Source organism: Candoia aspera, chromosome 17 (assembly GCF_035149785.1).
Source record: "Candoia aspera isolate rCanAsp1 chromosome 17, rCanAsp1.hap2, whole genome shotgun sequence".
In the NCBI taxonomy this organism is placed as follows: Eukaryota; Metazoa; Chordata; class Lepidosauria; order Squamata; family Boidae; genus Candoia; species Candoia aspera.
In genome coordinates, this window is record NC_086169.1 from 8,899,314 (window position 1) to 8,912,789 (window position 13,476).

At 46.9% G+C, this 13,476-nt stretch overlaps 2 protein-coding genes across 3 annotated transcripts in view; one reads left to right on the forward strand and one right to left on the reverse strand.

Annotated features, from left to right (window-relative positions):
* POLR3C (RNA polymerase III subunit C) overlaps positions 1 to 13,476 on the forward strand; it is a 139,472-nt gene that overhangs the window by 48,681 nt on the left and 77,315 nt on the right. The gene's annotated exons all lie outside the window — the stretch shown is intronic.
* The window catches only part of PIAS3 (protein inhibitor of activated STAT 3), a 56,899-nt gene that overhangs the window by 18,136 nt on the left and 25,287 nt on the right, over positions 1 to 13,476 (reverse strand). For both annotated transcript variants that reach the window (XM_063317225.1, XM_063317224.1), the window contains exons 7-10: positions 11,789 to 11,894; positions 10,823 to 10,896; positions 9,474 to 9,634; positions 1,248 to 1,384 (exon numbers count right to left, since the gene is read on the reverse strand). In XM_063317225.1, coding sequence (XP_063173295.1) covers positions 1,248 to 1,384; positions 9,474 to 9,634; positions 10,823 to 10,896; positions 11,789 to 11,894 — 478 coding nt within the window. The remainder of the gene's footprint in view (positions 1 to 1,247; positions 1,385 to 9,473; positions 9,635 to 10,822; positions 10,897 to 11,788; positions 11,895 to 13,476) is intronic.

Consider the following 13,476-nt stretch of genomic DNA (forward strand, 5'->3'; position numbering starts at 1 on the left):
GCCAGTTTTTATGGCATGTTCACAAGACACATGAGGTTTACAGTATGCTGTTGCAGAATATCCTGAACTTGGTTACTGGATTAACCCATTTTCAGGATTCACACAATGCAATGAACCGTAAATAAACACAGGAGGCTGGGACTGGGCAACACGTAAAACCACAAGGAAACTCATCAAGCATGTTGTATGAACGCACTTGTTAGGTCTTAAACCGACCGGGTCAAGCATGAACAGCAAATCCACCCCAGGCCTGTCGAATTAAGGATTGTCTACACTAACTGAAATACGTACACACTGGTTTAAGCTGGATCAGCAGCATGGCTTCCACAGACCAGGACACCTGTCACCCCACAAATTTAAAATATATAAAAAGAGAGAGGCCAACATCATCTTGGCAATCTCAAGAAACTAGGGATTTTTTTAGGAAGCAGCACACTCAGCCATGGTCTGAAATGGTTGCTAACCATTCTAATAAGCCATGGGTTATTTTAACCAGGGTTTTGTTTTGTTGACCATGCCACAATGGCTGGGTTTACCCATCATGCTAAAACACTGTATGGGTTGTTCATCTCTGGCCCTGTGCAATGCCTGAATCCAGCCACCATCATTGCAGCCCATGGGTTACGTCTTAACATTTCCTGTGAACTCAGCCATTGTGGTTTAGTCAACAGGCCATGGTTAAAACAAAACATGGCTTTGTGTGACTGTGAACCCCATCTACCTGAGTGTGGCAGAGCTTTCCTGAAGTTGAGGGCAGAGTGTTTCCAGGACAGAAAGCGATGCTGAGGTGAAGCCCAAGCCCCCCGAGGGCGAAGCGAAGGCTCCACAGCTGAGGTACAGCCCTTCCTCTGCCTCCTCTTAACCCGAGGTGGCTGGGGGCGAGCCTTTTCCTGCCACAAGACACGGAGGATGCTTTGAGAAAAGCTCAGCCTGCTCCGGCGGTTCTCTTTGCCCGTCTGCCAGCGTGCTGCACATTCAGTTCTGAACCAAGGCGCCAAGTTCGCTGCCTCAAGAATAGCTACCCTTGGCACAGCTAGTGGCACAGAAGAGAGGCAACGGAGGAGGGGGCCACCAACAACTGCCACCACAGTTGCTCAGTGGAACCTCCATGTACTGGAGCAACCTGCAGCAGGTGAGCTCGCTGATTTGGAACCTCTTGCAGCAAGGAGCGCCTTCTGCCCCCGGCAGCAGAGGCTCCCCACAGCAAGGGCCCCCTTTCATGACCGCAAAGCCGAGCCTTCGCCTACCTTCCAGTCCATTGTAAGCTGATGGCTGGCAAACCTCCTGGTTCTCCTTCTTGGGCTTCATGGGGCACCAGGATCCATCTTCCATGAACTGAATCTCATCACAGTCCGTAACAGAGTTGAGGATCTCCATGAACAACCTGGGGGTGGGGGGGAGGGACAATGGGGGGAGAAAGAAACATGCCCAGGAGCAATTCAGAAGCAGGAACAGTTGATGGGCAGCATCGGGTACTCTGGGAGGAACTGAGCTTTGAAACTTTCCTACCTTCCAGAAACCACCTTGGCAGGATTCCCGCTGGACCTAAGCCAAGACTTAAGTCCCCAACAGCAGGCCGGTGTTCTCAGGAGAGCTTAAAGGGACACCCATCATCTTGTAAGACATGAGACGTATCATCTTCCCCCAATTCTATTTTTTTAAGCCCATGCCTGAAAAGGTTGCTGATCCCCAGACTAGGCTCCCTTGTGGTTCCCTGGGTTTGGCTTCAGAGTTATATGCAAACCACAGTTTAAGACTTCACAGTATGCATGAACCCAGTCAAATGTGTGATTTGATGCCAAGTGCAGATATTTAGAGTGGGTAAATATACAGGAAACACCAGAAAGCCAGTTAAGAAGCAGGGGTTCAACACAATTCATAGTTTTGCTCTAACGATCAATCACTACAATGCCTGTTTTTAGGCTGTATCTCACAGCCAATGAAATTTGGGGGTGTGGCCTCAAAATCTCAGTAGCCAACCAAATCCTGAAATGCACGGCTATGCCCCTAACCAGCCTGGCAGAGAGAAGGGAGATTCCTGGAGTAGATTTCCTGGATATTCAGGAGGCCTCCCCTGAATTCCTTTGAGCAGCCTCTTTTCCAGGCTATCCAAGCCTTTGATTTTTCTTGGCTGACAACAAATGTTTTCTCTTCAGAACGTTTTTCCCTCAACTTTCCTAACTTTCCTCTGCATTCTTGGTACTGACAACTGAATCTGAAAATCACTGAAGAATTCTGAGCCTTTCCTTTCTGTAAATTTACAGTGCTGAAGTCTCCTTACAATGGGAATGCAGTTAGCAAGGCCTGAATTTTAGTTGTATTTTCTCCTAACCTGAATAAAGGTTTTGCCACCCTTTGTGTCTTGATTAGTTTCTGATTTACCATATATTACATTTTTAGTCAGCTACACTGCAATAGCTTCATCTCATTAATCATTTTTATTACATTGTAACAATTAAGCCATAAATGAATCATTATATTGAGGGAGATGGGCAGTGACAAAACTTGATAGACAGACACACAGACAGATATGGATCTTCTCATTTTTACTGTTTTTCAATAGCCTGTCATCAATTTGCCTATTATTGTAAGCACTGGCACATTCAAGCATTCACACAGCAACACTCTAAAGTCCAATCTCCTTTTACTGTTTTAATGAAGCAAAATGACCAGCACGAGAGCAAAGCTGCGAATGGAGAGTTCCCGCGCAAACCTACATTTAAAGCTACATTCACATACTTACTTTCCCCCCACTTCCCACTAAAGTATGTCACCCCCCTTCCCAAACCAGGTGGCTTCTCTGGTTTATCTCCTCTCTCTGGCCTTGACGTGTGAACACCATCAATCCCTAGCCATAATAATCCAATTCACACTCCAATCCCGCGCCCCCTCCCATCTGGCGACACGGAGTCTGTTCCCAGTGATAAGAGACCAAGGGAAGATGCTCCGATAAGGGGTTCTGTGAACCTTTTGATCGGAGGGATCTGACATATCGCCCCCCCTAAAAAAAAAACCACAGACAATTCGAATGAAAGGAACGGGGGGTGGGAGGAAAATAGGAGGGTTTGTAGTTAGTAAGGGGAAGGTTTTAGGGGATATTTGGTATGAAACTTTTTGGTTAGAAGAGGAGCGTTTACATGATGGCTGTTAACCCACTCAGGGTCTAGGAAATGTTTCCATTTTATTAAGTACTGCAAAGTTTTGCGATAGATGCGAGAGTCCAAGATTTCTTTCACTTCGAAGTGTTGATGACCATCGATCACGATGGGAGGTGGAGCTGGCACAGGCTGGTGCCACTTCAAAGCATCCGGAGCTGGTTTAAGCAAGCTGCAATGAAAGACAGGGTGAAGGCATTTTAAAGTAGGAGGAAGTTGCAATTGTACAGTCACTGTGTTAATGATTTTCGTAACTGGAAAGGGGCCAATGAATTTAGGTGCCAATTGCTTGGAAGGTTGTTGGGATCACAAGAATTTGGTGGAAAGATAAACCAATTCACCCACTTTCATTTTCCATTCAGGACGTCTATGACCGTCAGCAAATTTTTTATAAGAGGCTTGTGCATGATCCAGTGCTTTGCGGATAACGGGCCAATCAGTGGCAATCTGAGTAGCCCAGTCCGCAACTGAGCAATCCGGGAGATTCTGAAGCTGCAACTCAGGGATAGGAACAAATTCTTGTCCATAGACAAAACGAAAAGGGGAAAACCCAGTACTTTGATGTACTGCATTGTTGTAAGCGACTTCAGCAAAGGGGAGGAGGTCAACCCAATCATCCTGCCGGAAACTAATGTAGCAACGAAGGAATTGCTCGAGAGTAGATTGAGCTCGTTCAGTCGATCCGTCTGTCTGCAGATGGCTAGACGAGCTAAGGGATTGGATTGTCGCACACCAGTTAACTTCAAAAAAGAGCGCCAAAACTTGGCAGTAAACTGGACCCCGTGATCTGAGATCACGTGGTCCGGACAATCGTGGATCCAGTAAATATGCTGTAAAAACATTTTTGAGAGTTGCTGAGCTGTAGGGACTTTAGCGCGAGGAATAAAGTGTGCCTGTTTTGAAAATAGATCAATAACAGTCCAAATTACACTTTTACTTTTGCTCTCTGGCAAATCCACAATGAAATCCATGGCAATTTCTTTCCATGGGGCTTTGGGAGAGGCGACAGGCTGTAAAAGACCTTGGGATTTCCCCCCCTTGCTTTTCGCCTGGGCGCAGACGTGGCAGGAGGTGATTGAAGCTTGCACATCTGCGCGTAAGGATGGCCACCAAAATTGCCGCCTAATCAAATAGAGGGTTTTGTAAAAGCGAAATGCCCTGCCGTTTTGCTGTCATGGGATCGTCGCAAAATTTTTGCCCTTAAAGACTCAGGCACCTAGATTTTGTTGTTGCAATACCAGACTTTGTCCACTTCAGTTAACTGTGCCTTGTTACTTTGTAGCCAAGAGTCATTAGGCAGGGCCTGGAGCAGTTCCTCTTTTAGGTCTGCCTGCACTTTCACTTTCCTGGCTACTGCTTGTTTGCGTGTTACACAAGCCATTCCAAGCTGCTTTTGGGGAAAGACTGTGTCTATGACTGCTCTTTGGGTGCTGTTGTATTGGGGAAGGTGAGAAAGTGCGTCCGCTAAAAAATTCTTTTTCCCAGGGAGGAAATTAAGGGTAAAATTAAAGTGGCTAAAGAACTGAGCCCAACGAATCTGTTTACCACTTAATTTCCTTGGGGTTCGTAGAGCTTGAAGATTTTTATGGTCAGTCCAGACTTCAAAGGGGTGTTTGGCACCTTCTAAAAGATGCCTCCAGTGGGTCCAGGCCATTTTGACAGCAAAAGCCTCTTTTTCCCATATGTGCCAATTGTACTCTGATTCAGTAAATTTATGAGAGAGATAAGCGCATGGGCGAGGAAAAAGGTTTTCATTCTTTTGAATGAGCACTGCCCCAACTGCAGAGTCGGATGCATCTGCCTGCATGATAAAAAGGCAATCCGGGTCTGGATGAGCCAGAATGGGTTCGGCAGTAAAAAGAGCTTCAAGGTGCTCAAACGCTGCCTGACATTCCTCTGTCCAATTCAACTTCGCCCCGGGAGAAGTCACTTTGCGGGTTTCCCCCCTCCCCCTCGTCTTAAGCAGGTCTGTGAGGGGCAGCGCAATTTGGGCAAATTTGGGGATAAATTGTCTATAGAAATTGGCGAACCCTAGGAAACTCTGGAGCTGACGCCTGGTGCGGGGCGGCTCCCAGCCCAGAATGTCCTGGATTTTCTCTGGGTCCATTTCAATTCTCTTTGTGGAGATGTGGTATCCCAAATAATCCAGCTGATTCTTGTGGAATTCACACTTAGAAAGCTTAGCATAGAGCTGGGCGTTTCTTAACTTCTGAAGAACTTGTCTCACCAACCAAATGTGGTCCTCCAACATCTCAGAATGGATTAGAATGTCATCCAAGTACCCTTATATAAATGGTTGTGGAGGACCTTGTTAATGTACTTCATGAAGACATCGGGGGCCCCAGCCAACCCAAATGGGAGAACTTTGTACTGGTAGGAGCCCAACAGGCAATTGAAAGCTGTTTTCCACTCATCTCCCTCCCGTATACAAATTCGGAAATAAGCCTCTCTGAGATCAAGTTTAGAATATTTTTCCTTTGGCTAGGTGAGAAAGCATGTCCTTCATCTGGGGGAGAGGGTATTAGTTGGTTACTGAGATGGCATTTATTCCGCGGTAGTCCGTACAGAGTCTTAGCAAGCTATCCTTCTTTGCTCGAAAAAGTACTGGGGCTGCCAACAGGGAGCTAGCTGGCTCGATGAAACCCTGGGCTAAATTTTTGTTGATGAACTCCCTGAGTACCTTTTTCTCAGTCTCTGACATGGCGTACATTTTTGGCTTAGGCAGCTTGGCATCTTGGTCAATTTCTATGGCATAATCAGTTTTTCAATGGGGCGGTAACTGATCTGACTTTTCATCAAAAACATCAGCGAAGTCAGCATACACACTCAGTATAGCCAGCTCTGCTTCTGGCTTGGCCACGGAACACTTAACCATTATAAGGGCTAGTTGGGTGGCCCCCTGCTTAGGCAAAGGTGGGAACGGCTTGCTAATTCGTTTTAAAACTCAATGAGCCTGTGTCCCATTCCACTCGGGGGTTTCTACTTTTTGGCCAAGGGAGCCCCAGTATGATGGAATAATTTGCTATGGGGGTGACAATGAATTGCAGAGTCTCTTTGTGCCCCCTCCTCTCATGGCCACTGTCTCAGTTCAAAACTCCATTGGACCGCCATGGGCTATGGACCCATCCATTTGGGTGAAAACTATGGGTTAAGTCTTTTAGTTTTGAGGGTCAGCGTGTTGATTAGTGCGGGGTGTCTTAAACATTTGGTCCACCCTGAATCCAACATCACTGTGAGACTGGCTTTGTGGTGGGTTCTTAAGTTTTTTAACTCCACCCTGACCAGCAATATCGGGCAGTCATCACTCACCAGTGGGTCTTCTTCGTCATCCTTGGAAGCTTGCATACCGTGCCTGGGATTTTCCACCTGCTCACAGGCACAATCTAGGTGAATTTTGTTTCCCGCTGGCTTCTGGTCTTCAGCCTCACTCGATTCCATTGGTGGTTCCAGTGTCTTGTCCCTGCGGACCAGTGCGGTTGCAGCCGCTCCCTTGCGCTTCGTGGGAGGGGTTTTGATGGGCTTCCCTCCTGGCTTGGTTGCCTCCATTCCTTTGCGGGGACACTCTGCCACCCTATGGGAGTCTTTGCTGCATTTGAAACACCCACCTCTCTTCCAAGTTCTTTCTTTAGTCTCCTCCCTCTCTCGGAACAGCCTCCGTTGGGCGAGCAGGAACTGACCTGGGGCTCCAGTGTTTCTCCCTGCAGCTTGCGCTCTCAGTTGCCTCCAGAATTGGTACTGGGTGTTTTCAACCTCCCCTGCCAGGCTGTCCTAACAGTCAGGAACCACGCTGAGACAAGGAATAGGTCTCTAGCGTTTTATTACTGCTACATTAGACAGAAAATCCTAACAAACTGAAGAAGCGTGGGAAAAACCCAGACAGATAAATCCCAAAAGTCAAGGCGGGTCTGATCTGTGTCTCTTTGAATGGCTGCTTAACTCCTCAGTACTATGCATGCGTTTTCCCCCCTGGATAGGGGCCCCTTCCTGCTCACCATCAGTACTCAGGACACAGACAGATCTACTCTTAAGGTGGGGGGGTCTCCTCTGCAGAGTGCCCATCTTAGGATCTCTCGTTGCAATCCCCCCTTGAAATAGTCTATCTTGGTGGTTTCAGACCAATCTATGACTTTCCCTGCCAGGGCTTTAAACTCCATGGCATACTCGGACACACTCGTTCCCCCTTGCCTGAGTTGCTGGATGGCTGATTTAGCCCTCATCTTGTCTAAAGGATCTTCAAACCTCTCTCTCAAGGCTTTCATGAACTCCTTTAAGTTATTCAACTCAGGAGCCATAGCATCATGTAGTTGTACATACCAACCTGCTGCGGCTCCTCAAAGCCTCACCCCGACCTGGCTCACCTTCTTGTATTCTGTAGGAAAACAAGTCCCAAACTCCCGCATATAAATGGACATGTTGGTTAAAAAGAAGGCCAATTGCTGGGGGGTCACTGTTAAACTAAACTTGTATCTCTTTCGGGGTTCCCGCATGCGCTGCCTCTGCCGTAGGATCCACCGTCGATCCATCTTGGCTCTCCACGTGGCCACCGCTCCTCCGTCTTCGGATAGGGGAGTCAAACCCCCCGACAGGCGTCACAGTGCGGTGACAACCACGTCAATCAGGAGAGGCCCCTCTGGAAACCTGGGTCGAGAGCTCACCTGGCAGGTACACAAGTATATCTATAGCTTTCGATATGTGCTGCATCATCACCTCCATGGCTGACATCCTTGCTTCCAGCTCTCAGATCGCTTGCGGGGTCCCATCCACCTCTGATGCTGTTCCACGGGACTCCGGGCTCAGCACTGCCACTTGGGCTTCCACGGGTTGGGGGGCTCTCCCGTCCGCCCCCTTCGTGCTTGATGTCGATGGGCCCATCTGTTGGTCCCCCACTCTCACATCTGGGGTTTGGGGGTCTGCCACAAAGTCGAGGGTGAGGAATGCGCTCTCCAGTTCTGTTGTGCTCAGCCTGGGTTCAACTTCTCCATCACTTTCCCCGCTTCCGGAGCTCTCTGCAGACTCTATCCTTTCTTCTTGCACTTTGGCATACAGCACGGTCTGGTCCATGTCGGTCGAGGGTGATGGCTCCTTCGCCTTGGATTTTCTATGTTTTGGCATTTTTCGTTAACTCTCAACTGGTTAGGATACCCAGGAAGAGTTCCCGAATGAATGGATTCGCAGCTTAATGTAAGCACTGGCACATTCAAGCATTCACACAATAACACTCTAGAGTCCAAGCTCCTTTTACTGTTTTAATGAAGAGAAATGACCAGCACAAGAGCAAAGCTGCGAATGGAGAGTTCCCGCGCAAACCTACATTTAAAGCTACATTCACATACTTACTTTCTCCCCCACTCCCCACTAAAGTATGTCACCCCCCTTCCCAAACCAGGTGGCTTCTCTGGTTTATCTCCTCTCTCTGGCCTTGACGTGTGAACACCATCAATCCCTAGCCATAATAATCCAATTCACACTCCAATCCCGCGCCCCCTCCCATCTGGTGACACGGAGTCTGTTCCCAGTGATAAGAGACCAAGGGAAGTTGCTCCGATAAGGGGTTCTGTGAACCTTTTGATTGGAGGGATCTGACAATTATTTCAATACATTTAAACTGATGTTTTGCCATCTTGATTTGTTGACCCCCATCCCTCAGCTTGCTGGAGCAGCCTGGAATAAAAGGAACTCTCCAGCTGTCTCCAAAGTCACTTGGAAAGCCCGTATGGTCGGACACCGTTGAAAACAAAAGGGGCAACGCAAGAGTTCTGACAAGTTCCCAGCTACAACAGCCCAAAACTGTGTTTGGCCTGTAGAATTATCAAAAACATGCATTCTTCAGAGAATTTTTCCCTGGAAATCAAGCGTGCAAACCCAGGTTTCCTCTTGCCCAAATCTGACCACCCCCAGGAAGAACCCAGACAACCAGGACATTAACAAATCCTGTCAGTTCAGCTCCCATTTCATGTATGCATTTTTCATTTCCATCCAATATGCAGATCAAAAGCACTACCTTCAAACTTTCCCGTACTTGAATTTTTTGCTGCAGTTCCAGAGTTTAGGAAATATAAAAATAATGCACATATTCAGGGAAAAGGTACAAAAATTTATAGATTGGGCAAAATTATATCCAAAAAAAGCATGTTTGCCCAGTAGATGTTCAACCTTCCTTTCCCCCCAAAACTCACAATGGTACAGAGGCAGAACGACCCCAGCTCAGCCATAAATTGCAGAGGAACAGCTCATTGACCCCCGGATGGCATCCACACCAAGGATCTTGTGAAAGAGCTAGCATGAGAAGAGGGGCCCCGAAGGCCACCCCAGCCTTACCCATCGATGATCAAGCCCTCGTATGGAGCCTTCTTGTCACAGACAGGGCAAGTCCAGGTGGGCTTCTTCTCATTCATCTGAAGGTAGAGGGCTGCATCGAAGCACTGGAGGTGGGTGCAGGTAAAGGCACGACAGGGAACAATCAGCCTCATCTTGCCCAGCTGGAGGGGGGAAAGGGATGGGAAGGGTGAGTGGCCTGGGAAGGACAGACCCCTGCAGTGGGTGCTCCCAAATTACTTCCCAAGTGTGCAAGTTGCCTGTGCACAAGAGTTCCACCCTCATCTCTGTCTCCAAGAACAGCTCTCCAAGAGAGTGTGAAACACACCCACCTGCCCCGAGAAAGCATAAACAAGCAGGGCGTCAGGGAACATCCTGCAACACGGAAGGGAGGTGGTCCTCTGGACAATCGGGGCTTTGAAACTGTCTATTTCCAAGCCTCCTCCCAACACTGCATCATCACCAACACCCATTTTCAAGGTTCTGTATATGCTCACCATCCCCAGAACCAGAGCTGGGAACTCCAGCACAGTCTAGTTACAAATCACACCAAGACCTAAGACCTGATATAGTTTATTTAGCTTAGTATGCTCTGCAAACTCAGCCATTGTTCAACCATGAGCAAAATAAATCATTGCTTAGTCCAACGCTGGGCCCAACCATTGTGGCTGGGTTTCACCATCCATCCAGCAAAATATGGTCAGAAGGGCAACCCATGACCCTTTTGGCTACATATTCCCCAGCACTTAGATTTGGCAGCAAAATGGGCCAGATGTGTTTCTGGTCCCCACCCCCAAACAAGTGGGAAATTAAAAGCAGGAGGCACCAGGGAGGCAAAACACTTGCGTTTCCACTTTTAAACCCCTCAACAACCCTCTTCAAGATAGCCTGAAACCATTCCTTCCCAGTTTTGCTGCTGAATTTTAGTGGCACAATTTTGATCCATTTTATCTGTCTGAGGTTTTTTTAAAGGGCAGAAATGAGCATGGTTTGCTACCTACCCTCAGCCGTAAAATGTTGGGTGGGGGGGAGAAAAACAAAACAGGCTGGGGAAAAAATAGCTCCTGTTGGGCAGAGACGGGCCTTACATGTTCAGGAGCCCTTGTCCTTAACACACCTCTGCTCATCCTGCATGATTTCCCAGAAATTTTGAGGGATTCCTTTTCCCCCTTCTGCTTTCTCTTCCTGGCCAAAGTAAAGCTCAGGGAGAAGTCTTGCCTCACTGGCTCCCTTCCCCAATATATAGGTTTCTGGGGTAGAAAACTATCCAGTTGTAAATGCATTTTTATGGGGGTTCTCTTGTCTTCCACGCCTTAAAAAGACTAACAGTGAGCACTGTTATCAGGCATTACCGGACACATGAGTGACACTCGCAAACTCGTGGTGGCAATCTCACTGTCAGGATCAGCTGTCAGCTTCTCTTTGACTGCAGGGACAAGAAAGCTCTCTTAATACTAGGCACAAATAATTCACAGAAAGAGCATCCACAGAACACTGACGTTCTCGAGTTCAAGGGATTCTTAAAAGCAGAGGATCCTTTTTCATTCCACACAGAAGTCCCAACTTGAAGAGCAACAGGGAGATGCTCTTTCTTAATCTTTTTTGAAACGTGTACAGCCCTAAATGTCAGGCCTTTTATTTTACCTTTTTTAATATGGGGGTCCAGACACCAGCTAAGATATTGCAGGTGCTCTGAGACCTGCATTCCCAACTCTGATTTTTCCATCTTTATTTTTATGCTATTATTATTGTGTTCGTTTTAATGTCGTTTTGATCATTCTGATTTATGATTGTTGGGCTTTTACTTTTGTACTGGATATTTTAATTATTTATTCTATGTATGCCACCAAGTCTTTTTGATTGCAATAGGATAAAAATATATTGTTGAGCTGTTCATTTCTGCTTCTGTTGTACAAGCAAGAGAAACACAAGCAAAAATGAAGGTGCAAGGCACAGCAAAACTTCAACCAACACGCACTATATATTTGCACATGCATGATTCAGATCTGATGTTGCTATGGCATTCATCACACACTAATTTAATTTTGTGTCCCAAACACAAAAATGAGGACGCAGGGCTTGTTTTGGATTCCCATTGCTCCTAAATGCACTGAAAAGAAACATGGAACAAAACGCCCAACTGGGGGAAAAGCACGGGCTGTTTGTTCCAAGCTGGGAAAGTAGAAACTGCCACTCCCTGCTTGGAATGGCAGCAGCTTCTCAGCACGTTTCATCACCCCCAAGACCCCGAGGAGGTGTGCTGGGGGAGGCAGAGCCCCAGGCCTGCTGTGCTAAGACCCAAAGAACCAGGGACTCACTCAGGGCTCGGGAATGGTCAGGGTTCCGGATGCCCTTCGCCCTCAGCTTCTGCAGCAGAGTCACCGAGGTCAGCTGCTTCACCAGGTAGACAGACAGGGAGTAATTCTGGAGGGAGCAAAACCAGAATCAGGTCACAGTCATGGAGAGAAAGAAATACATTTGTTTATTTAAGAGGCCTGGCTCTGACTCTCACACATTGGCTAGTTGTCTACTCCCTGCTCCCTTCTGGCTAGCGGCAGAGTAATTGTGTCGTTGCAGATTGTTAGTAAACATTTAAGCTGTGAATGGTGAGTCACAGAATGCTTTTTTGATTGATTTTTTGATTTTGATTTTTTGATTACTGGTATAACCACTGCTAGGAAAGACAGACTGACATCAGATCATCAATTAAATGGAAAAGGAGTAACATCAGGCACAGGGCGAAGGGAAGGGGAAGTGTGCTGGCTATGTTGAAGGGACTACAGTTGTCAACTGAGGCACTCTGGTCTGATCCAACAACCTAATTCTCATGCTCAGAAAACACCTGTATTCATCAGAAATGCACATTCCAAGGCACTAAAATAGCTCCAAGTTGGAATGTTAAATGTGACAGAGGGGGAAGGTATTATAACTATTACTACTCTTACATTAAATGTTAATTAAACATCATTTATATTATAGTGAAATATCATCAAGTTCAGTTTTTCTTTCCATTCCTCTTTGGTGGGAGGCCTCCTGAGTACACCACCCAAAAGTCGACCAGTCCTCAAATGGAAAAGGGTGCGTATTCCCAAAGTGCACAATGTTTCACTGTAGAATATTACTGTGAAGTTAGCAAGTAGCAGGGGTGTGAACATAACAGAAATCGTCATGTAACAAACGTTCCACGCGTGCCACAAACATGGTGCAGCTTGGAGGTTTGGCTGAACTTTCTGGGCAGATTGCGGCTTGGCTGGACTGAAATCCGAAGCATCCTTGCTGTCAGCTTTCAACAGACCAAATCCAGAAGGGCTCTTCTCTTCCCCCATCTTCTGCACACCATATGCACTAGACTGCCTGCCAATCTTCCTAGCACCTTCCCATCCCTTCCCCAATATTGTATGCCACTGTAGATGGCTTAGTCCCCTTCCTGATATCTCCCACCCCGAAAATCCTGTGCCTGAAACATGCACGTTTTGCTTTGTTCCTAGGCAAAACACACGGGTTTCAGTCCAAGCACAGACCACCCAACATTGGCTGTTCCACAAACAGAACAATTTGCATAGGCTTATTAAATAGTTAAGACTGCAAAACATAATGAAAATAATCAGCGGCTTCCATTTAGTTCTTAGACTCTCTTGAAAGACTTGGAGTTAACCCTCCAAAGAAATCCAACACAAGAGATTTGAAATGGGGGCTTTCTCCCATACAAAGCCACCAAGATGTTCAGCTAAGGCTCTGCTTTTAGAGAACTCACTTTCAGATATTGGTTGGGTTCACACAACCTAGCAAATCTCAGCTAACCAAGCGTAAGTTCTATATTCACACAGAGAATCTGTTATGCCGAAACAATTACATTTGTAATTTTCAATACTGTTGCTGTTATTTCTTTTCCCCCCTTCCTCCTAGAGGAAATTATGTTTCAAGAGTCAGGCCTCCATTCACATCCATGTCCCCAACTTGACAGGCTCACCCAACACAGATATCCCTAAAGCCAGGTTAACAAAAC